The sequence below is a fragment of the Myotis brandtii genome, unplaced genomic scaffold (genome assembly GCF_000412655.1).
Source record: "Myotis brandtii unplaced genomic scaffold, ASM41265v1 scaffold18, whole genome shotgun sequence".
In the NCBI taxonomy this organism is placed as follows: domain Eukaryota; kingdom Metazoa; phylum Chordata; class Mammalia; order Chiroptera; family Vespertilionidae; genus Myotis; species Myotis brandtii.
The window spans coordinates 7,158,908-7,184,680 of record NW_005356674.1 but is presented as its reverse complement, the minus strand read 5'-3'; the positions used below and the strand labels follow the sequence as shown (position 1 = coordinate 7,184,680).

Genomic DNA, 25,773 nt, shown 5'->3' with positions numbered 1-25,773 from the left:
AAGAAAGAAAGAAAGAAAGAAAGAAAGAAAGAAAGAAAGAAAGAAAGAAAGAAAGAAAGAAACAAGAACAAACTCTGTGTTTCACATACTCACAACTATAAACCTACTTTTGCCTGCCCCTGTATTTAGTGATGTGGTTGTGAGCTGAGTAAGGAGGGAAGCATTCCATAGTCCTGTGATTAAGTCTCAGTTTTGTTTTTTTGTTTGTTGTGTGAGCCTGTGCTCTGGGCTGTGAACTTCACAGATGCTTCTCCTTTTTTTTCACCTCCTTAGATGGGACAGGATGACTACAGGGGCCTGGAATTGGGTATTCCCCTTCCCCTAGGTTGGTTAGGTTCTAGTAAGATCCCAGTAGGATTTTACTGGTAAGATAGTTTCTCCTGAGGGCAGGGCTTGTTAAGAAGAATAGAAGTTTGTGGAGTATTTCAAAGTGCTTCTTTTCTTCTCGGTAGGTAAAACTTAACAAAAGTATAGGTGTCATCCTAACACTGGGCAATGGCCTGGAGTTTTTAATTCTCAACAATTTCCAACTGTAGTCCAGGTTTTCCTACCCAGGCACTGGTTTCCACAGAGGTTTTTACTCCTTTAAATTGTGATTTTTCCATATCTGCTTACCTATCTCTCCAATTCTGGAGCAGTGGTTTACCCTATGACCTCACTTCCGATGGCTATAAGAAGAGTTGATGATTTTCAGTTTCTTTCACTTTTTACCTGCTGTTAGGAGGACAGAGTTGACTTCAAGCTCCTTACATGCCAGACTAGAAACAGTCAGACTAGGACAGTCTTAAGAGATAAACAAGAAAACATCAATCATCACACTCAGGAAAATAGAATTTTTAATTTAAGCAGGAGCTAAAAATATACCCAACTCCACAGCCTAGATTTACATTTGATATTTTTTAAAAACTTGGATCATACCTTATATACTCAACTGTGCATTTACCCACCGTTAATGTATACTTGTAGTTAAATTTAGCAAGCATTTACTTGCTTGGCATTGTATTAGGAGAATCCCAAATAGAAGAAAACATGGTCCATTCTCTTAAAAATTACACTAAAGATGGATGACAAGACATGCACACAGAAATACATAACATAGCTGAATAAAATATACACCTCAGTTTTTAATAAATAGTGGTGTAGGCTGAGTGTTGGGAGCAGGTGGGAACATGGAAGGTGGATGCCCCTACAGTAGTCAGGGCGTAGGCGGGGCAGCTCTTAAGTGTAGTTGGGATTTGAATTTGTGCATAAGACAGGACTGTTCATGCTTGAGGCAGAGGGAAAAAAAACAGTGTAGATACCATGTTTGGTCAGCTCCAGAGCAATAGGGAATTGGAGAGCTCTCCAGCGAGTCTGGAAAGTTGTAACAGAAAGGAACCATCATAGAGGCCCCGATCTTGGATATCCCAGCAGGTCTGGTATCCAAGCACTGTCAAAGGTTACCAAGTGGATATTGGACAGGATTCTTTTGCGTGGGAATTGTCAAACTAGTCAAGCACAAATGGGAATTATTGGCTGAGATGCTTTAAAAAGTTCAGGAATTGGTCAGACTGATGAGGATGTTGATGCCATCACAAACATGTCTCTCTTGAGCTTGGAGTTCTCCTTCAGGGCGGCAAGATGACCCAGAAACTGTAGGCTTTCGTGGAGTACAGATGGGGAGATGACTTGATCTTTAGTTCTTACCATCTTTCAGGACCTCTTGTTCCTTCGGCTGCAAAAGGCGGGGAAGAGAGAAATTAAATTTTATGGTTTTAGAGTGCTATTTGTACCATGTTTGATTTAGGATTTAGCAGTGTAAACCTCCAATAAACTGTTTACATATTTATTTCCAATCCAGCGGACTCAAGACTTACTTACACCCGTGCCTTTGGTGTGCTATTATAATTTACGAAATAATCACTGTTTTCTTTTAGTGTTTGAACCTGTCAGAAGGTTGCAAGCTTTGCAATGCGCCTTTGTATTTCACTGAATGAAGCTTTTTTTGTTTTCCTACTTCACCAAGTCACTTTTAGCACTCAATGCCCTATATTATAAAACAGATTGCCCCCATCAAAAATACAGTTTACCATTTGGAATGAGCGAGATTTGTCTTCACAGATGTTCATGACCAAAGGAATGTAATCAAAGAAAGGAGGTGGTTAGTTGTTATCCATTATTACTGTCTAATTTTGTCTCCTGGCAATGGCTGTCGAGTTTCCTTCCCCATTTCTGTGCGCTGACCTACATGTGCTGCACATCCCCACAGGAAACAGCGAGGCCATCTGGTTGCTGCCCAGTACTCAGTGCGTAGAGCCTTCTCTCCATATGTTTGGCTGTTGATTCTCCCTGAAGTGGGTTCAGGGTGCCCTTCCCTCAGAGATGATACTAGCTTTGAATTCCAACCAGCCTCTCAGAATTTGAGCATTTGAAAATTTGAGAATGGGCAAGTTGGTTCACTTGGTAGCTACTTGAGCTGGGGGCTTCTCTGTGCCCTAAGTCTGGTTTGGGATATATAACCTCCAAAATGGCCAGTTAACTTCCCCAGCGTATCACTTGCTCATGCCACTCTCTACTTCAGGACCTTCCATCATAGCCTCAAGGGCCGAGGGCCTTTGGGGTTAGGAGGAACCTTCCTGATGTGTTTCAACCCTCTCATAAGTGTTGGGCCCCCCACTCTGATGTCTTGGGACCTCCACAACCCCAATCTTTCTTCACTTTTATTTTGGAAAAGTTGGCAAATTTACTACTGGCTGTTGGCTTCCTATTCCAAACTTCAAGATGCCACAAGACAGATAGGGAAGTTGAACCATTAAAGAACCGAGAGCTGTAGGTAATTAATCAAAGGGGATTGCCCAAGAATAGACCACAGGGTATGGTGTGGAAGGACTTGGATAGGATCTGGGGCTGGAAGGGGGATTGGGAGTGGTGAGCCCAGATTACAACATTGGAAATTTCTAGCTGCAGGAGGCTGCCCTCTTCTATTCACATCTTCTCTGGAGGAACACAAGCCTTCACCCCATTCTCAGGAATACATTACCAGCCAAAGGGATGGAAAATGACCATACACACACTCTCAAAAATTAAATTTCTCTTTCAGGCACAAGCAATATGAAGGCTAGACAAATCAGAGAAACGTATACGAAAGGAAGCAGAAGTAATGGAAAAAGCCAATAAGGAGGTCAAGTGAGAGACATCAGACAGATGGTCCAATAAAACATCTCTCACTCATCTCTCTGGCTCCCCAACAATAATTTAGCATCCCTCTCTGAACAAAGTGTCTTTGTGGGATCTTTGGGAACCAGGTAGGAGACTGTGAAACCCGGGTGCAGTTTGAGACTGAAGAGAGCCATTTTGAAAAGGCAGGCTTGCACCCTGGTAGTATATGCACTGACTGTGGTCTCAGCGACAGACCTGGAAATAGCTCTGTGTCCCCGAGGGCTCAGCTGCATCCCCTTTTGGTTTTGGTTCTGTCGCCAGCACTGTATACCAAGGGACCCGGGAGGAGTCATGGCCACCTGTAGACCCTGAAGTGGCCTGTGAACCAGCTCCAGCCCCTCTTGGCAAAGTCCAGGAACCCCTGGAGGTGAAATCATTAAGATGGCAACATAGGTTGTTCCCGACTTCAGTTCTCTTCTCAGGAAAATCAACTATGGTAGCAAACTATCTATGGGCAAGACACCACTGTGAAAATTCCAGAACCTGGGGGTAAGACAGAAACCAAGAAGGACCACATTAGAAGGGTAAGAGGAGTAGTTTCACTTAGATGACATTACCCTTCCCCTAGGCCATCACAGCACCCTCACAGAGAGGGTCCTCCTGGGCCTTTGGTTCATCCAGTGGGAGAGAGAGCCCCTGGGGGCACACGGCTCTCCAAGCATTGCAGGACACTTCCCAGGAGGCCCAATGAAGATTCACGTCATGGGGATTACTGGGGAATCTGCAGGACTTGACCACTGGGACCAGATAGAGATGGAGAGGGCGATTGAGCCTTATCACAGCTGGTGCTCAGATCTTGATGGACCACATTCCTGCTTGCAGCAGCATCTGGGAAGAGATCCTAACCAGTGGCTCTGCCCATCCACAGAGCCAACTCCAAGGCCTGTATGGCCAGGGAGCTTAGTTGGCCATTCTGCCTGATTTGAGCCCCCAACCAATAGGTCATACCTGCTGTGGAGACTATTCTATAGCCCCACCCCCAGCAAGGAAGCAATTGCAGCCCCACCCAACTACTGAGCATAGCCTCTGGTCCTGCATGAACAGATGCCTAGACAGCTGTGGAACCCATCTTATAGCTCTGCTCAGGCAGGGCACTAAGCCAGTAGCCCTGCCCAATTGTTGAGCCTAGCCGCTGGCCTCATATAACCAGGGAACCTGAAGAGTGACCCAGGGAAGCCTTGGAGCACAGCCTGTGGTACCGCCCCTCAGTGGAGCCCAGCCTCCAGCCCTACCTGATTGCCAAACACAGCCTGCAGCCTTGCCTAGGCAGGAAGCCCAGCCAGTGACCCACCCTATCACAGGGTAGAGCCTGCCGCTCCAACCTACCAGGGAGCCTGGACAGTGATCCTGCCCAACCTCAGAGCACAGTGTCTAGTCCTAATGCCCCCACAATTGCAGGACATAGCGAGGGTCTTGCCCAATAAGAGAGCCTGGGCAGCAACATTACCCAACAGTGGAGCAAGCTAGCCAACTGCCTGATTATGAAGTCTGCAACCTCACAACTCTGAGGCACAGTCTGTGGCCTTGCCTGGTGGCAGAGCACAGTGCTGTCCAGAACATGGGATGCTTAAACACGGAGGCTAGCCAGTGGAACCATTCAGTTGGAGAACACAGACTGAGATTCCACCAGACCAAGAGCGATTGCAGGGCCCAATCCATAATCCTGCCCAATTGTGGAGTCTAGCCATTAGCATTGCTCTGCCAGGGAACACAACCTGTGATCTAGCCATACAAGAGGTAATTACAGAGCTCAGCTAGTGGCTCCAGAAAAATGGAAACACAACATACCCAAACTTCTGGGATACAGCAAAAACAGTTCCAGGAGGAAAGTTTAGTGTTACAAATGCATACATTAAGAAAAAAGATATCAAATAAATAAGCCTAACTTTACATGTCAAGGAACTATGAAAAGAAGAACAAACTTAGCCCAAAATTAGGAGGAAGGAAATAATGAAGACTAGAGCAGAAATAAATGAAACAATAGGAAAACAATATAAGTGAGTATCAAAAATAAGAGTTGGTTCTTCAAAAAGATAAAATTGACAAACCTTTAGCTAGACTCAATAGAAAAGATAGGACTCAAATAAATGAGATTATAAATGACAGAGGGGACATCACAACTAGTACCACAGAAATACAAAGAATTATGAGATTACTGTGAACAGTTATACCAACAATTGGGATAACCTAGAAGAAATGGATAGTTTCCTAGAAACAAATAACCTACCAAGACTGAATAAGGAAGAAACAGAAAGTCTGACAAGACCAACAATGAGGAAGGATATTGAGTCATATCAAAAACTGAAAGCCCAGGACCAGATGGCTTCACTGGTGAATCCTACCAAACATTCAGAGAAGGATTAACACCAAATCCTCAAACTCTTCGAAAGAATTAAAGAGGAGGGAACACTCCCAAACTCATCTACAAGGCTGGCATTACCTTGATACCAAAGCCAGATAAGGACACTATATGAAAAGAAAACGACAGGCCAATATGTTTGAAGAATATATATGCAAAATTCTCAACAAAATACTAGCAAACCCAATTCAACAGCACATCATATGGGTGCCAAGACAATTCAATATCCAGAGTATATTTAAAGATCTCTTACAATAAAACAATAAAGACAAATAACCCAGTGAAAAATGGGCAAATTATTTGAATAGATATTTCTCTAAAGAAGATAGACAAATGACCAATAAGTACATGAAAATATGTTCACATCATTCATCAGTAGGGAAATGGAAATCAAAACCACAGTAAGATACCCATTTATACCCACTGTCTAGAATAAAAAAAGCCAACAAATGTTGGTGAGGATATGGACAAGTTGGAACCTTTATGCATTGCTGGTGGGAATATAAAATGTTGCAGCCACTTTGGAAAACAATTTGGTAGTTTCTCAAAATTTTAAATATAAAGTTACCATAAGACCAAAAATTCCACTGTTGTCTGTGTCTATGAGTTGTTTTTATTTTTTTGGCATTGCTTGACAAATGCTTGTTTTGTGTGCAGTGTATTATGTTCTAATCCAACTTTCCCAGTAGTTATTTCTTGTTATACAATGAGAGTTTTCATATTGTAAATAACTTTTTAATTTTTTTACAGAATAAAAGCAAGAGACCTTCACTAACAAAATGAAGAACGTGCTAATTATACTTGTCCTGACCCTTTGGACTGAAACATTGGCATATCAGAGCCCAGGTACCTGTATATTTTATACTTATTATTATTTAGGAAAGTAAACATTTTTTATGCCTCAACAAACCCTTACTTCAGTAAATAGAGAGAAACAGGGAATTTATTTATTTTCTAAAAAATGAAAGTAGACAGCATTTAGTCGTAGTTGGAAGCTAACTTAATCTCTCAAAGATGACAGAAAGCCATGGGCAAATCATGAATTATGCTACACCTGGCTAGAGAAACTTTAATTATTCATTGATTTATTTACGCAAGTCCCAATGTTCCCTGTCTCTATGGATAAAGTTAACCCACTTGTTTTGTACGGCAGTTTGCATCTTGGCCTTAATAAATTAAAGAAAAGGTAAAAAAGGAACCCCACATAGAAATAATATTATTGCCTTCCTTCCCATTTACAAATATAAAATAGGGAAGGGATATGGGTTTCATACATATATATATATATATATTTATATGTATATATGGAGAGATAGATAGAGAATATAAAAGCTAGGTTTTTCTACTCTCCTGCTACCCTAGGATTTCCTGATGAATTTCTGAGTTACTTTGAAAGACGATTGTGAGACATTTACCAGAACATCACAAGAGCAGGGTGACTGATCATGACTTCCAAAGTAGACGTTGATGGTGCATCCCCAGGCCCAGACTCTTTATAGGGCTGGAACACCAGTCCCGTACCCCACACCCACATCAGCTGCTGTGAATATTGCTTACAACAGCTCACAGATGTACCCCACTTTCTCAGGAGAACTGCTCACAGCTTTCCCAGAGCCATCTTACTCAGGAAGTTATGCCTGGAACCTGCCACTCCTTCCCTTCAATTCCTGGTGATGGTCTGCAGCCAATGTGACTGATAGGGGAATACAAATAAGAGTCCCTCTTGTCTCAAAGTATAATTGATACTCGAGTATAATTGACACTCCAGAGTCCCCTCCAATCAGACCAAGGGTAGACATCCAGCTGTGCTCCTCTTCGGCTTCCCTTACCCTGTTTCCCCTCAATAAGGGCCCTCCCCCAAATTCTTGTCTCAGATCTGCTTCTTAAGCTTCCAACTCAAGATATCTGCTTACTTGATACTATTTCTAAAAGTCGCTGTTACTCCACAGACCACTCAGAGACTTTCTGGTATGTTTATTCTTTAGTACAATATCAGGCTTTGGGGTTCACCATCCAAAAAGAGGGGGGAAATGTTGATTGTTTCTGGCATAGAGTTGAGAAAGAAAAATGTATTGGCTAACTTTACTGAAGTCCTTTTTGATTGTTTTTATTTTTAATTTAGCTTTATTGTTGAAAGTATTACAGATGTCCCCCTTTCTTCCCCATTGACCCCCAATCTCCCCCCTCTCCCCCTCCTCCGTATGCCTTCACTGCACTATTGTCTGTGTCCATGGGTTAGGCATATACTGGTATGCATATAAATTCTTTGGTTAATCTCTTCCTACTCCCCACCCTCCACCTTCCCTTGTTTGACATCCAGAAGACACTTCCCTCAGGGTTCAAAGTTATCCTTAACATTAGCTAGGACATAGCCTCAAACGAGGACTGTGGTCCAAAACGTGAAGGCTGAAGAATCCCCTTGTTTGGTTTGTCATTTTATTTTGATAGGCCCAGGCCCTCAGTATGCAGATGTGGTGTTTCTGGTGGACAGCTCTGATCACCTGGGAATTAAGTCCTTCCCTCTGGTGAAGACATTCATTAACAAAGTGATCACCAGTCTCCCCATAGAGGCCAGCAAATACCGCGTGGCCCTGGCCCAGTACAGTGACAAGCTCCACAGTGAATTCCAGCTGAACACCTTCAAGGGCAGGAACCCCATGTTGAACCACCTCAAGAAGAACTTCGTGTTCATGGGCGGTGCCCTGCGGATCGGGAACGCTCTCCGGGAGGCTCACAGGACCTATTTCTCTGGACCTGCAAACGGCAGAGACAAGAAGCTGTTCCCCCCGGTTCTGGTGGTCCTGGCTTCGGCCGAGTCCGAGGATGATGTGGAAGAGGCTTCCAAGGCTCTTCGGGAAGACGGGGTGAGGATCATCTCGGTGGGGCTGCAGAAAGCCTCTGAGGAGAACCTGAAGGCCATGGCCACGGCTCAGTTCCATGTCAACCTTCGGACCGCCAGAGACCTCAGCATGTTTTCCAAGAACATGACGCAGATCATCAAGGAAGCTACTCAGTATAGGGAGAGAGCAGCTGACCCTGATAGCAAAGGTTAGAAAGCCTTTGGCTGAGTGGTGCCCAGTCCCCATGTGATCATATCTGAGTCTCTCCACTTTCATCTCTTCCACCTCCTATTCTGGTTTTCATAATTGACCAGACTGAGGTACTGGAAATTTCTACACATCATAGTCTACTCTTCCTTACTCCTGCCTTTTGTTTGTGTCATTTTCTCTGGCAGGAATCCTCTTGCACTCCTAGCGTTGGTACAGCTTGCATCTCCTCTGTCACCATTTCAATCTCAACCATGCAGTCTCAACCATATTTTGTTGGAAGGTTTTCCATCCAGTTCTCTTTTTGGGTCACAGTTCCTTGTGCACACTTGATGACAGCAGCACTTCCCATGCTGTACAATTCCCCGTTCCTGTGTTGGTCCCCCACCAATGAACTGAACTGGGAGTACCTTGAGGGCAGAATTGGCAACTTATATTTATTTACCTCTGTGTACTTTGAGGCAATAGTGCCTGACAATGAGCTGGTGTTCTATTTCTTACCTTTTGTAAAAAAAGTTTGATTTTTAGAGTGAGAGAAAGGGGGGTAGAGAGAGAGAGAGAAAGAGACAGAGAAACATCGATCTGTTGTCACTCATATGCGCCTTGACCAGGGATTCAACCCGAAACCTAGGTATGTGCCCTGACATGGAATTGAACCCACAACCTTTTGGTGTTCAGGACAAGGGTCTAACTGACTGAGCCATCCAGCCAGGGTTGTTGTTCTATTTCTTAGTGAGTGAATACATGAAAGTCTTACAGGTAAGGAAATAAGATCCTTGTCTGTTCTCTTTCCCTCACAGTCCTGGCACAGCGTGAGGCACAGTAAGTATCCAATAAATGCTGGTCAATTAAGAGATAGTGACACTAAAGGGGAACAGTATCCTTAGCATGAGGCCAGGCAGAGACGGGCATACCCTCCGTTGTACAGTGGGGCCTTGAGTAAGTTACCTAACCTCTGAGCTTTACCTATAAAGTGGGGATAATAGTGACTACCTTATGATATGGGTGAGATGGCTTGTATGTTATCTGGCACACAGGTTACTATCCTTAATAATTTACAAATAAACACTAATCTGGACAGTCATGTTTGGGTTTATTTTAGCTAACCGCGTGGAGTTCAGAGTACATTGGCAGATTTATGAAAATTTCTTTTAATTCCATAAATATTTCTGGGCTCCCACCAGGCACTAGGTACCTGGCACAGGCACTGGGGACTGAGATAAGTAAGATGTGCCATCTGGCTTCCAGAGCTCCCACTCCTAATGGGTAGTTCTTGGCAAGTTTGAGCTTATCTCTTGGCTACACTTTCTTCAGTTGTGGTTCCTCCACCTGTGCTTAGAGCAGGAGTGTTATGTGCATATGGTGTACTCTCCCCTCGATTCCAGATTCATATAACCAACTGTTTATCTGGCATCTGCCATAGTATCCTACACTTAGCATGTCTGAAATGGAATTCTTGAATTCTCCCTGCAACCTGTTCTTCCCTATCTTGCAAAGAGACACCACCAACATCCATTCAGCTGTTCGGGCCAAAAAACTAGGAGTTTTCATCATTTCTTCTTTGTCTTTCAACACTCGCATTCAATTTATCACCAAGTCTTCTCTGTTCTTCCTCCAAAACTACCCTTAATTTATCTTATCGACTTTTATCCTTGTCTAAGAACCATCATCTCTTTTCTGGACTATGACAGCTGTTTCTTAATTGAGATCCCTGAATTCATTTTTTCTCCTCAGCGACTGGGGTGATATTTAAAAGATTTAAATAAGATCATGTGATGTCCTAACAATTTGGTACCCACCTTCCTCTGACCTCATTCATCATTGTTCCTCTCACTCACTGGTTCCAGCACCTCTGAGTTTCTTGCTTATTCCCACCTTCTACTGTTCCTTTGCCAGAATTATTCTTCTCTCAGAACAAGATGTGGCTGAATCCTTCTCTTCATTTACCCAAATACGATCCTCTCAAGAGAGGGCCTTCCCAGATTTCTTTATGTCTCAGAAAAGTTAGTCCCCACACCACATCTCCAGCATAGTAACTCATTTGAGTCACCTGTCTTATTTCCTTGCTAGCACTTACTACTGTCTGAAATAGTATAATCCAGCTATCTGTCCTCCCCATGTGAGCCGCTCAAGGTCAGGAGTATTTCTAACTCATCTCTGTATCACAGCACTTGAGAATGGTGGTGGTGAAGGAGGTGGTGGTGAAGGTAGAGGTGGTAGTGATGCTTTTGGAGATGGAGATGGTGTTGGGGGTGGTGGTGGTTGGTTGGTTGTTATTGTTGATGGTTGTTGATGGTGGTAGTTGGTGGTAGTGGTGGTAGTCATATTGGTGGTGATGGTGGTGATGAAAATCATGGTGGTGGGGGGTGTGATGGGAAAATTGGTAAGAAGCATTCTTCAGATAGAGGGAATAGCATTGCAAAGCCTCTGAAGCCAATGACCTATTAAGTTTGTTCTGAATTTTTATCTTTTGTTTATTAAAAGGAAGCAGTGTTGACTTCATCTATCATGACTACCTCTATTTTCAGTAATGCCTTTTGGCAATCTGTAAATTGCCTTTCTCACTCTGGGCTGGTGGTTCGGACTAATTTTCATGCACTCTCTCTCTCTCTCTCTCTCTCTCTCCATAGTGTCCTTCCCCGTGACCTGTCAGAAAGATTCACTGGCTGACCTCATGTTCCTGGTGGATGAGTCCGTTGGGACCAGACAAAATCTAAGGAACCTGCAGAACTTCCTGAACAACATTACCATGTCCCTGGATGTGAAGGACAACTGCATGCGGCTTGGACTTATGAGTTACAGCAATCAGGCTGAGGCTATTTCTCTTCTGAAGTCAAGCACAAATCAATCTGTATTTCAGGAGCAAATCCAGAAGCTTTCTCTCCGGACTGGGAAATCCAATGCTGGGGCTGCCATTGAGAAGTTGAGGAGAGAAGGCTTCTTAGGGTCCAGTGGCAGCAGAAGGGCCCAGGGCGTGCCTCAGATCGCTGTCCTGGTCACTCACAGAGCCTCGGACGACGAGGTGCGCGAGGCCGCGATGAAGCTTCGTCAGGAGGACGTAACTGTGTTTGCCATGGGCATCGAAGGGGCTAACAGTACCCAGTTAGAAGAAATAGCATCTTACCCACCGAGACAGACGTCTTCCATGCTGAAGTCCTATGCAGATTTGGAAACTTACAGTACGAACTTCCTGAAAAAGGTCCAGAATGAAATATGGTCCCAAGTTTCCACTCGATCGGAACAAATGGATCTCGACAAAACTGGTATGTTTAAGAAAATACTTTTCTTATTATAAAAGTGACATGAGTAATTGCCTAGGGCTGGGGCAGGAAGGCAGACTGACTGCAGTTGGCTAAGGAACTTCAGGAGTTATGGAGATGTTGTGAAACTAGATTTTGGTGCTGGCTGCAAAATTTTATAGACTCACTAAAAATCATTGAATTTTTTAGCATGTGCATAAATCTTACCTCAAAAAAATGTGAAAAAAGCTAAACTGTGTTAATTATGGCATAGTTTAATAGTATTGAGGAATGTAAAGAAGAAAATAAAAAAGTTTGTAATCTTTCAGATAAAACCATTTTTAACATTTATATCTCTTGACTTTTAGGTTACTTGGTATGTCAGTTACAATTACATTTAGGTGTGACCAATGAAAGGAAAAAATAACAATTCTTTACACAAACTAAAACTAGTTTTGTGTTTCATAAGTAAGCCCCAATGGAAGCATTCTGAACTGGTGTGGTAGACCACAGTGTCAGGGATCCTGTCTCTTTTTTGTGTGTGGTATTTATGGCCTTTACTCCCAAGATCATAGTCCAGGTTAACTGCTCTGAGCATCACATTCATAGCCAGCAAGCAACAACAACAACAACAAAAAGTAAGGGAAAAGGCAGGCTTTCACCTCCTTTTCTTTAAGAATATTCTCAGAAATTACATATATCATTTCTGTTTACATGCCATTGGCCAGAACTTAGTCACATTCACTGGTAAAAATGGGAGTCTGAAAATGTAGTCTTTGTTTGGGGCAGCCAAGGTGAAATTTTTACCTAGATGAAAATTGGGGGTTCAGTTAGTTTAGAAGAAGGAGAGAATGGGTATTGGGGGTAACCACTATTATCTGCCTTACCCAAGTTCTCATCAGCCTGTATCATGCACTTTTGTCCTTTTCCTTAAATATTCTTCTGCAGCATTCCTTTAAAGTTGGGAATAATATTCCAGCATGTGGATAGAACATAGTTTGTTTAACATATCCTAAATTGTTGGATATATAAGTCATTGCAAATGTTTTACTTATAAAAGTCTTGCAGGGATCATCCTTATGTACAACCATAATTATTTTCTTGCTTTTTATTTTTTTTTAAATTGTTTTTTCCCTTCCATCTTTCTAAGTGAAGGATATTCAAGTTAAGATGCTTTGTGAATCCGTTCTAGTTTTGTTGAGCTCTTTTCAAAGGTACATGCCAACAGATAGTTGATGTGACATTATCTAATTCTGGGATATCTGCTGTCTTCACATATTTACTCTGCAGATAAAGTGTTTCCAAACACTTGGAACTGGAATTTGGCAGCACTCAAGTGGAAAATAATTATAACCGTCCAGTGATATTACAGACTAATTTAAACTCAGACCAGTCAATTGAAGGTTTAAGGATTGCACCCTGAGCCAGCCCTGGATTTTCTGGCATGTACGCCTTGCAAAGCAGCAGAAAGAAACCAGTCTGCTATTACCTCCTGAGTGATCATAGGGGATCCTGCAGAAAGGCAGCCACCTTGGTCTAGAACCAACCATTTGGGCATAGGAGGGATGTGCACTGTGGTCTCAGGGAGTTTGCAATGATGTGACAAAAAGCTGTTATTGTCATTATAGAATTTCTCAGTGGGAAGATATGGGACCAAGCCTAGTACAAGGGCCATCCAAAAGGATGGCTATCTTTCATAAAACCTCAGTAGGTGACATCTTATTAGTTCAGTAGCTCTCAAATATCAGCACCTGACTTAGATTGGGTTCTTCAGAAGCCAAACAAAGGTTTATGTGAAATTGCATTTTAAAAAGCTCCCCAACAAACTCGTGCTAGCGATGTTTGAGAACCACTACTTTAGTGAATTTGCCATGGACCACAGGGTGGTGGCAAGCTTTGTCACGTTCGAATGGTCAAACACAGAGAAGCAATCTATATGGACTTAGTCACTGCTGTATCTACCACATCTGGCACATTGTGCTATTTAATTTATTAACTAGAACGTCATTAAATCAAGGGGAGACTCACATTAGCAAAACCAAGAGACCAATGTTTAGTTAGAAAAAGAATGATCAATATCTTTGAGTGAAAACTACCAATGCCGAGGCACCTGGACATTCATGTCCTCTGAGAATACATTCTCTCCCTATAGTCATGCCAAATGAGAAGCCGAATTGTCATCAAGACGGTCAGAAGTTGTGGGATCACAGCAAGGGAGTTAGTTTTGTCATTGAAATGTCTAGTGGCATGCAATTGGGTGGATGTCTCTATTTTTAAATCAAATATATAGACCTACATGTCTACCTATTCCTCTCTATATAACTGTATAGGTGAGTCCTGGAGTCAGGGGATACATTCTTCTTCAACACTGTCTAGTCAAATGTTTTGTGATGATGGAAATGTTCTACAATTACACTGTCTAGTTTGATAGCCACTAGGCACATGGGGCTGTTGAGCACCTGAAATGTGGCTAGTGTGACAGAAGAGCTAATTTTTAAATTTTATTTAACTTTAAAATAGTTTAAGTTTACATTTTAATAGCAACATGTGATTAGTGGCTAGTATATAGGACACTCCAGTTCCAGGCAGGGTTGGATGGGCATTGCCATGGATACCCACCGTGACTCATGTTTTTCTCTCCTTCATCACTGAGCACCACTATCTTCTTTCTGAAAAACATCTCATTCTTCTTTCTTAGGTATATCCATCAATTAATTCTGGTTGCTGTCAAGTTTTGCTGGCCTGGGATCAACCCTGTCTTTTGCAGATAACTGCTTATCTCTGCCCTAATGCTTAATGTGATGATTTCATAGTTTAATTCTCAGGGTCAAACTTATTTCCAGTATTTCTGATTTCTTAAGAATCAACTCCCCATAGCTTGAAGAACTGTCAATAGCTATAAATTCCCAAGAAGCTGTCAAGAAAGAAAATATTTCTGAAATGACTAAATTGTCTTATATTTTAAAGAGCTTTTCACATATTCACCCAGATAATTGCATAAATAACCTAGATTTTTAAAGAATGCTTTTTCTCCTACCCGATTGCAGTGAATGACTAGATAGAGTTGTACATAGACTATTAGGAAAGTTAAAGCACTTTTTCATAGAATCTGTTCAAAGAAGGAAGGAACACTGAGAGTTCTTTATTTTCACAATTTTTTTTGAAATCTTATGATATACCAGGCTGACTGGGCAGAAGCAGAGTAACTAGGCAAAGTCTCTGATTTGGGAGCTGATGTTGGGTGGCAGAAAACAGGCTGTGCTCATGAGCAAATGAATAAGAGAATTTCAGAAAGTAACGGGTATCATAAGGAAAATAGGTAAGGATACATGATAGACAATGATCAATGTACTCTAGCTGGAGGGGAAGAGAAGGTCTTTGAAGAACAGACATTTGGGTTGGCACATCCATGATGAGATGAGAAGGAACTGGCCATACCAATCTTTTTAAAAAATATATTTCTATTGACTTTTAGAGAGAGGAAGAGAGAGAGATAAAGAGATAGAAATATGGATGAGAGAGAAACATTGATCAGCTGTCTCCCACACTCCCCCCCGCCCCCCACCACCAGGGATTGAACCCATAACCGGGCATGCACCCAGACCAGGAAACAAACTGGGGACCTCCTGGTTTATGGGTCAGTACCCAACCACTGAGCAACACCTACCAGGCCAGCCATGAGAATCTTTAGGAGAAAAATATTACAGGAAGAGAGGAGGGCAAGTGCAGATGCCCTGGGGCACATTCAAAGTACAGAAAGAAGCCCATTGTGGTTGGAGCACAATGAGTAAGATGAAGAATTGTTGGAAATAGGATCAGAGAGGAAAGCAGGAGAGAAGATCAGGTCAAATTTTTATTTTTAAATTCTAAATGCAATGGTACATCACTTACATAGAAGCATAATATGACCTGGTTCTAGTTTTAAATATATTGTCCTGTTGTTCTGAGAAGAGGAGGTTACTGGGGAAGTAAGAATAGGAGGTCATCTGCCCCACCCTGTTTCTCAAGAAACGATAGGACATAGCTGTCTTAAAAGGCAGGTGTTGTCCTAATCGGTTTGGCTCAGTGGATAGAGCGTCAGCCTGCGGACTCAAGGGTCCCAGGTTCGATTCCGGTCAAGGGTATGTGCCTTGGTTGCGGGCACATCCTCAGTAGGGAGTGTGCAGGAGGCAGCTGATCGATGTTTCTAACTCTCTATTCCTCTCCCTTCCTCTCTGTAAAAAATCCATAAAATATATTTTTAAAAAATAAAATAAAAGGCGGGTGTCAGTACTAGGAAAACAATCTGACGTAGAGCCTGGAGACTTGGGAATCTGGTCCTTACTCTTTAATTTACTGGCTGTTTGTTCCTAACCTTAGACAAACCACTGGACCTCGCTCTGCTTCCATTTCCTCATAAGAGGGTTGCAAATTGCAAAGGAGAAAATGGGCATGAATGGGCTCAATGAAATGTACCGGCTCTGAAGTGTACTCATTCTTCAGAACCCTCAAGCCTCATGTTCCTCTACAAACCTGCTTGCAAATTTCTCTCCAGTTTATAATTAATGAAGAACACACTTTCATTTTTTATTTTATTTATTTATTTACTTATGTATGTATGTATGTATTTATTTATTTATTTATTTATTTATTTATTGCAGGCTGTATGGATACAAAAGAGGCGGATTTCTATTTTCTCATCGATGGCTCAACCAGCATCTGGCCTGAACACTTTGAGCAAATCAAGAAATTTATGTTGAGGGTGATCGACATGTTTAGCATTGGCCCAGACAGAGTCCGCGTTGGGGCTGTGCAGTATTCGGATAAGAAGAGAGTGGAATTTGATATCCATACTTACACGAATGAAGTGGCCTTAAGACAGGCTGTTTCAAATCTCAAGCAACTCTACGGCGACACTGACATTGGTGAAGCCCTGGATTTCATGCTGCCAATAATAAAGGAGGGAAGGAAGCACAGGTCCAGCGAGGTTCCCTGTCACCTTATTGTGCTGACGGATGGGGAGTCTAGGGATGAAGTCCTAGGACCTGCTGACAGAGTCAGGGCTGAGCAAGTCACCATTCATGCTGTTGGCATTGGGAAGGTGAACAAAATACAACTGCTACAAATTGCTGGGAAAGAAGAAAGGGTTAACTTTGGGCAGAACTTTGATTCTTTAAAAAGCATCAAAGATGAAGTTGTCCGCAGCATCTGCATGGAAAAAGGTCAGCAAAACAAAAAAGGCTTTATTCCCTGCTTTTGTTAGTTGCTTCAGCCAGACTGATAGGCGGAGACATGGGGTGATGTGACCAGCTGTCTGGCTAACATTTTGCTAACTTCCCTCATCACCGTGAAAGGATGCAGCCCCTTACTTTTTTTTTTTTAATAAATATTTTTATTGATTTCAGAGAGGAAAGGAGAGGGAGAGAGAAATAGAAACATCAATGATGAGAGAGAATCATTGATCGGCTGCCTCCTGCACGCCCCACACTGGGGATTGAGCCTGCAACCTGGGCATGTGCCCTAACCGGGAATTGAACCGCGACCTCCTGAGTCATAGGTCGATGCTCAACCACTGAGCCACACTGGCTGGACCAGCCCCTTACTTTAAACCAATTGCTAAGATTGGGGAATCTCTCTATACTAGACAGCTGCCCTGGGGCATCTTGAAAGTCAGAAGTAGAAGGTTGCTAAGAATGTTGTGGCCTTGACAAAGCCCACTGCTGTGGTGTGTAAGAGATTATTGTGTGTGTGTGTGTGTGTGTGTGTGTGTGCGTGTGTGTGTGTGTGTGTGCGCAGGCACATGCACTCAGTGAGGCAGATGAGTACAGCAGAAAGAAAATGGGCTCTGGCTTTGGGTAAATTAGGGTTCCACTCACTTTTCTACTTGAGCTTCAAACTTCCTCTTCTGAGGATAATACCTACACCAGGGAATTCTTATCGGTTTAGCATAATACACACCAACCATTGTTTCTCTATTATGAATGCATATCCTAGTAGATATGTAACTATTATTTATTTTTATTTATAATGCATATATGCATTTTTGCTCTGAACAAATTAGGTAACAAAAGTTAGGAAGAACAAATTTTCAAATTCCTGTATCTGACTATTATTTGTCTTATGAAGAATAGCCACTCACTAACTGAAGTTGGTATGTGTTGATTGCTAGTATCAGCACATGAAAATATTGTCTACTGAGAAGCATAGGAGAAGGGATGCTGGAGTAAAAGAGTCCAAATTCAACCCCAGCTTTATCACTTAGCTGTGGACCTGGAACAGGCTCCTTACTGTCTACCTGCATTGGTCCCTTGTGTGTAACCTTGTTGTGGAGCTTAAAGGTAATGATGCATGTGGAGCACTTACAGGAGTGCCTTGTGTAGTAAGTGTTACATAAAAGGTACTATTGCAGGAGTCAATTAAGGTGTCCACTGGTGAGGAAAGGAAAATAATTCTCACTTATTCAAACTTACAAAACTGAAAAATGTGTTGGAATTTTCTCTGAGTCACTCAAACAAAAAGTAACACGAGTAAGCAAATAAGTAGCATTCATAACAATATCCTAAATCACATTTTGTTCATTGTTCTCCCTGTTATGGGAGGAAATGTTGTGGACAGAGGTTAGTCTTAGAGTACAAGAGTAAAAGTCTCCAATGATTTTTGGGGTTGATGTCAAGAGAAGTAAAAGGGTTTCAGGAAACATAAAGGAGATTGTGTCTTAGGTCTTCTCAAGGGAGGAGGTCCTGGGCCAATGTGAGGAGCTGCAGTACATCTCTTGCAGGCCCTGAACACTGGCACACTTTTAATATGCAAAGATTATTTAATTTTTTAAAAAAATATTTTTTTATTGATTTCAGAGAGGAAGGGAAAGGGAGAAAGACATAGAAACATCAATGATGAGAGAGAATCATTGACCAGCTGCCTCCTGCACCCCCACACTGGGGATTGAGCCTGCAACCCAGGCATGTGCCCTGACCAGGAGTCAAACCGTGACCTCCTGGTTCATAGGTAGATGCTCAACCACTGAGCCATTCTGGCTGGGCTACTTAATTTTTTTCAGACTGAAACATTGAAATATTTGTCCCAGGAGTGTAGGAAATTGATTACTTTTTCTCTGACTCCTTTTTAAAAAAAATCACTGTTGCATCCTTAACACGTAGCTTGAGAATTGATATTTCATATACTTCAAGAATTATAAAATGAATAAATTATGAATAAATGAATGATGCATGCATGAATAAATGAATACACTCTTTGGAAGTTACATTTCTTCCTTAAAACTTCCTGGATAATCTTCAATCGATTTCTGATTTAGGGTTCTGGTCAGCAGACTTTTACTAAACAAGTGCATAAAATTTTCCAAAGCAATAGCAGTTGCTAGAGTTAATTTTCCATGTTTTCTAATTAATGCATTTATTTATGATTTATTGTTTCTACATATTCTGAGAAGCTTGTCAGCCCAGCTTGTTTCTGATCTTTTTTATAACTTGCAGGATGTGAAGACATGAAGGCTGACATCATGTTTCTGGTGGACAGCTCTGGCAGCATAGGAGAGGAAAATTTTGAGACAATGAAAACCTTCATGAGGAACGTGTCAGCTAATATTCAAATTGGTCCAGACAAAACTCAAATTGGTGTCGTTCAATTCAGTACTCAGACTAAGGAAGAGTTCCAGCTTAATAAATACTTTACCCAAAAAGAAATTTCTGATGCAATAGACAGAATGTCTCTCATTGGCCAAAACACTTTGATGGGAGGTGCACTAACCTTTGTAGATGAATATTTCACCCTTCCCAAGGGAGCCCGTCTTGGAGTCAAAAAGTTTCTCATTCTGATCACGGATGGAGTAGCACAGGATGATGTGACAAAACCTGCCAAAGCTCTTCGGGACAAGGGTGTGATCATCATCTGTGTGGGGGTGTATGGTGCCAATAGGATTCAGCTAGAGGAGATCAGTGGGGATGGCAGCCTGGTCTTCCATGTTGAGAAGTTCGATCATCTAAAGGCCATAGAAAGTAAACTTCTCTCCCAAGTGTGTGCTCGTTATGGTAAGTGGCCCTGTTATCCTTCAGGACTCAAGGATGTGAGCTGTTGGCTTTATAGTGGGGTGAACGGTGGGTTGTACTCTGGACCTTGGCCTCTAACTGGACTTTGGAGTTACGTTTTGGTGTTACGTTTTGGTGTTATCTGTGTTATATTGAAACACCCATGACCTCCAAGGATATTCCTGATGAACAGCTTTGTCAGCTACTTTGGCAACAAAATAATCTGGCTTTGGTGACTTCAAATACATTCCAAGAAGGTTTCAGAATTTTACAGTAAACTTCCAACTCCTTAGTACCTGCATACCTAGATTTTCCAGAGCCAATTTTTAATACCAAATGATTCTCCAGAATTGTTTCTACACCATTGTTAAGCAGTAAATAATTAGAAATACAAATTGTCAAGTTATATCAAATTCAGTACCCTAAACACCCCCTCCCCAACAACCCCTCTGTATTTTAAGATATTGTGTGTATTTTCATTACTTCACATTATTATTCTTAAGCTCTATCAGCTAGATATTTTACATTTGCCTGTCTATGTATCTATCTATCTCTTTGGGAAATTTTAATGTGTTACCTTTTTTTATGATTGCTTGGGTGAATCATCATTTTTATTTTACAAACTAGAGGCCTGGTGCACGAAATTTGTGCACGGAGGGAGGGTCCCGCAGCCCAGCCTGCACCCTCTCGCAATCCAGGACCCCTCAGGGGATGTCCGACTGCTGGTTTAGGACATCCTTCTCCCAATCTGGGACTGCTGGCTCCTAACCCCTCTGCCTACCTTCCTGATCACCGCTAACCACTCGTCTGCCTGCCTGATCACCCCTAACCCCCTGCTTGCCTGTCTGATCGTCCCTAACTGCTCACCTGCCTGCCTGATTGCCCCTAGCTGCTCACCTGCCTGCCTGGTCACCCCTAACTGCCTCTGCCTGCCTGCCTGATAGCCTCTAACCACTCTGCCTGCCTGATGCCCCTAACTGCTTGCCTCCCTGCCTGATCACCCCTAACCACCTCTGCCTTGGCCCCCTTTGCCACAGCTTCGTCAGGAAGGATGTCCAGAATGAAGTCCGGAAGCTCGTTTGGCTGTCCAGTCTAATTAGCATATTATGCTTTTATTATTATAGATTGTAGTCCTTTTCAAATTATATGGAGCAACCTTCAGTTTCAGCCCGTCAACTTTAATGACTCTTGAATGAGAACTGGAAATAAGTCCACATCTAAGTCTAAAAACACCTGTGTTTTAGATACAAGAGAACAAACCAAAGTATTAATAACTTTGCTATATATTGTTCCCCTGGCAACATAGAGATCTCCTTTGGGCTTCATACTTAAGAATTACGTGTTTGAAATTTTCAGGAAGATAACAAATAAGATGTATCAGTGTAAACTATGAGTTTTAGACAATGGTGTTGAGATTTCTCACATAACAACTTACTTGGAGTGTTTTCTTTTTCTAAGAATGACAGTGATTCTGGTAATGTTGAGAGACATTCTAAGAATGGTTTACCTTAAGACCACAGCCCCACCTTTGAAATCCACAGGACTCTTCCTGTCATTTCTTCATGTTGATAAACATGTTTGTGGAGGCCCTGTCTATAGCGTAAGGTGAAATTTCAGCTGACTCATACATTGGAAAGACTCCTAAAATATTATCAAGTCATGACTAGTCACCAATCTCATTGTTGACTAGGCCTGGCGATAAATATTTATGATTCCGTTCCTATATCTGTAGAAACCTGGGTTCTTGCCCTGGGTTCCTACATAGATAGGTTGGGCTCACCCACAGAGTCTTAGACTTGAAAATTTGAGACCTCATTGCCAGTAATAAGAATTGCAGGCATGATAGGCTGGTGGAAAATGGAGAAAGCCAACCTTGGGAAGGCAGGTGCTTATGTTACTGAGGGAAGGGAAAGAGAAGAGAGAAAATCCACACTTTGGTGACCCAGCCTGAATAGTCACTTAGCTTCTAATGTGCAGGAAGGAGGGCTTAGGGCTAGGAATGAGGTGAGAGGAGCCTTACATTTACCCCAGCTTGGGGCCACTCCTTTTCTGAGTTGTAATTCAGGAGGTCAGAGGAAGGAGCACAAATAAATGTGTTGAGGGTGTGGTACACATGGGAAAGTTTGCCTATCAGAAGGTAGCTGGAGTCAGAAGGAATACAATAAAAATCCCAGTTTATACAATGAGCCCCCGAGCTGTTTAAAACAGCAGACCAGGTTGGCAAACATCAGTCATGTCTCACCATCATATTGACTTTGAACTAACTACCTTCTGACATGTCCTTCCAGTTGAAAGCCTGCTTAGCGAACGGCATGACACGTGCTAATGAGGTAGAAAAGAGTGGTGTGGCATAAGAACCACCGCTAGTGGAGTCATATAGATAAGGGCACACATGTTCTTGGAAGCATGAGCTGGGCAAGCTGTACATTTCTGAGCCTCAGTTCTTTCTCTGTAAGATGGCAACAGTCACCTCCGCGAACTGAGATTCAGTGTTTGGCACACAGTAGGCTCATGGCAAATGTTTGTTTGCTCCCCTTCTCAGCTGTCTGTGTAGAATACCCCGTGGAAAGTTTGTGACGCCTGCTTCCTTCTTCTTTCAGATTGTAAAAGTATCAGACGGCTGGACGTTGTGTTCGTGCTGGATCACTCAGGCAGCATATTTCCACATCAGCAAGAAAGCATGATTAACCTGACTGTCCATTTGGTGAATAAAGCGGATGTTGGCCCGGACCGAGTTCAGTTTGGAGCTGTCAAGTACTCTGACCAGCCTGAGGTTCTCTTCTACCTCAATACATATTCAAACCGATCAGGAGTCGTTGAGAATCTGAGGAGGCGCAGGAGCATCGGTGGAAATACCTACACTGCCAAGGCTCTCGATCTCACAAACATCCTGTTCACGGAGGAACACGGCAGCCGCATCAAGCAAAATGTGAAGCAGATGCTGGTCATCATCACCGATGGGGAATCCCATGACCGAAACATGCTCAATGACACAGCCTCAAAATTAAGAGACAAAGGCATCATCATCTACGCAGTGGGTGTAGATAAGGCCAACCAAGATGAACTTGAGATTATGGCAGGGAATAAAAACAATACTATCCATGTACGTGATTTTGACAAACTTAAAGATATTACCTTGCCTATACAAGAAAGTATGTGTACCAATGCACAAGAGCGTAAGTTGTAATCTTTTCTTAAAAAATATATTTTATTGATTCTTTACAGAGAGGGAGAGGGATAGAGAATTAGAAACATTGATGAGAGAGAAACATGGATCTACTGCCTCATGCACACTCCCCACTGGGTATGTGCCCGCAACCAAGATACATGCCCTTGACTGGAATCGAACCTGGGACCCTTGAGTCCGCAGGCCAACGCGCTATCCACTGAGCCAAACCGGTTAGGGCTGTAATCTTTAAACTTTCTATGGGGGTAGAATAAAAAATGTAAGCAGAACATAAATGATGTCTTGGCTTCCCATTACCAGGGTGTTGTGGGCTGAACACTTCTCTGCTTAGGCTACTTCTCATCTCTAAAATAAAAGCATTGATTGAGCAAGGTCCTAAAAGTCTCTTCCCACCACAGTACAAATTGAAGAGATGATAGAAGGTTTCAGAAGCATCCCTTGCTGTCTTGGCACCTGCTGCCTTTTTCTTGGTGGAAGGGAGCTCTCTTTTAGATCATGTTCACCTTCCCCATTTCCTGGCTATTGTGTGCTGCTCCATTTATTTAATGGTCTCAGTGCAGCCACTGGGCATCAGTTTTAGGCCAAACTCAAGTGGAGAGTTTCATGGTTTAAACAGATAACCTTTTGTCTTCAAAGATCCAGGGTCTTCTGAATGGGGTTATAGGCATTCTACAGGGCCATAGGAAGTTCAAGTGGTCTACTATGCTTTTTTTTTGTACTGTGCCTTTATGGATGAGGGCCACTGGTGCAGAGGGAAGAATATGGGAGTTCAATGTGGGATAATGGAGACTAGCTACTAGGAACAAGGAGTGAAGGGGACGAGTTCAGTTTGGAGCTGTCGGGTACTTTGAACAGCCTGGGGTTCTTTTGTACCTCAATGCATACTCAAACCATTGGGTTAGGGTAGGCTGGCGGCATCACAGCTGAGTGAGGAGAGGGTGAGATTTGCCTCATGAGCTCAAAGCAGCAGAGGTTGACAAGCCATCCAGGGATGCCTCCATGGAAGGTGAGAATCCTGGCTGTGTACTGGCCCAGTCTTTCAAACCTGGCAAATGAATCAATCAACTAATTTCCTTTCTTCTTTTCTTTTTCACTCCCTTCCTGCAGACTACCTTCTCTTCTTCCTTTTCTCCATTCTTCTTTACTCTCTACCAGTTTGAAATCTACTTATGAATACAACACAAATTATGCTTCTAATACTGACATTAACCCATCTCCCATCCCCGTAAGCAGTTCAACCCCAAACAGAATCTTCCCCCTAATCCCGTGTCAGGTCAGCATTTGCTGTGCAGAATGAAACTATGCCTCACCACCATAGCTCTACCTGACTTATGTAAGCAATACATTCATCCTCTTGGTGTCAGACACTGAATGATAGTATCATCTTTAACTAAGAAAAAAAGTATGACTTCTCCAAGGCACTGGGACCATCTTGATTCTGCTGCCTGTTCTGGCCTGTCCCAGGACACACACCCTGAAACCTGGTCTCCATGCCATCCATATTGCCACCTTTCTAATACTCACTGGATTGTCACTGCTCTGCTTACAGTTGACAATTTCTAAGCCCCTGTGTTCCATCTGGTACCTGCCCTCCTCTCTAATTCATCTATTGTCCTTCCCCTCTTCAGAATCTCTCCTGTCATTTTGAAATTCCTCCACATCTTTGCATGCGCCATTCTATCCACCACGAACATGCCAGCCCCACACGTCCCCCCGCTCCATCTAACCTGTGTGGAATGTTGCAGCCTTTGCTAATTTCCTGATCCAACACCCATAGTATCCCCCAACTCCTGTACTTTCTATTCCTCCTGATGGTAGCAGGTAGAACTTATTTACTATTTTTTATCTGTGTCTGTCAGAAGACTATGAGCTCCTTGGGCAGGTTTGGCCTCTTGTTTCTATTGGGTTCCCACCAAATCTAGTACATTGCAAGGACTGCAGTCTTTTCTTGGCAATATGTTTTAGTCTCATCTCACATGCCTACCTTTTGGAGGTAGATGCTAAGGTTGAGTTTGGGATGCAAGGAATTTAAGGAAAGGGGAAAGTAGGATGGGCAGAAGTCAAACAGTGCTGCATGCTTGACAAAGCTTCAAACCTGGCAGGAAGCTCTAGTGAGTATTGCCCATCAGAGTTGCACCAGACTGAAGCAACTAGGTCTTTATATGCCCTTTTCACTTAGTACCCAGATGTGGGCTGTCCTGCTAAGGGTATGGCCTTTGGCAAGGCATCACTCTGCAATGAGGCTGTCCATGAAGGAGCTGACAATTAGAGGCTGTCAGCTGACCACACTCCCACAGTTAGACAGCAGGTCTGGGCAGCAGATTCTTCCTTGAGGGTCTATCTGGACAGCCATCACTGGGTCTACTGTACTGCCCTTGCAAGGAATTGTGTGACAGTAGGCAACCCATTGTCTCAACTACCTTTAGTAACCACTTTAGTGCTGTCCCTACTCAAGTCATTGCATTTGAGTAGAGAGGGTCATTTCTTGGTTATGGGACATTTCACATTGGACTTCAGGAAGATGATTCTATATCCTGTTTACTAACCATTAGCACTTGTTCCATGAAGTTTTAATATTTGGGTGGTATTATTTTAAAATTTTTAAAATTATTTAAAAAAATTTTTAAGTACAGGATTTAAGGATACAAAGGATTGAGAGGTTTAGGTACCAGCTTCCCTGGATAGTAATTGTGTATTTTTAGGCAAGTTATTTAATCTCTGA

At 42.6% G+C, this 25,773-nt stretch overlaps 1 protein-coding gene across 1 annotated transcript in view; it reads left to right on the top strand.

The window, feature by feature from the left end:
* The window catches only part of COL6A5 (collagen, type VI, alpha 5), a 107,667-nt gene that overhangs the window by 14,585 nt on the left and 67,309 nt on the right, over positions 1–25,773 (top strand). The window contains exons 2-7 of the mRNA XM_005863598.2: positions 6,308–6,403; positions 8,006–8,605; positions 11,235–11,867; positions 16,484–17,044; positions 19,313–19,867; positions 22,465–23,040. Coding sequence (XP_005863660.1) covers positions 6,337–6,403; positions 8,006–8,605; positions 11,235–11,867; positions 16,484–17,044; positions 19,313–19,867; positions 22,465–23,040 — 2,992 coding nt within the window. The 5' untranslated portion in view covers positions 6,308–6,336. The remainder of the gene's footprint in view (positions 1–6,307; positions 6,404–8,005; positions 8,606–11,234; positions 11,868–16,483; positions 17,045–19,312; positions 19,868–22,464; positions 23,041–25,773) is intronic.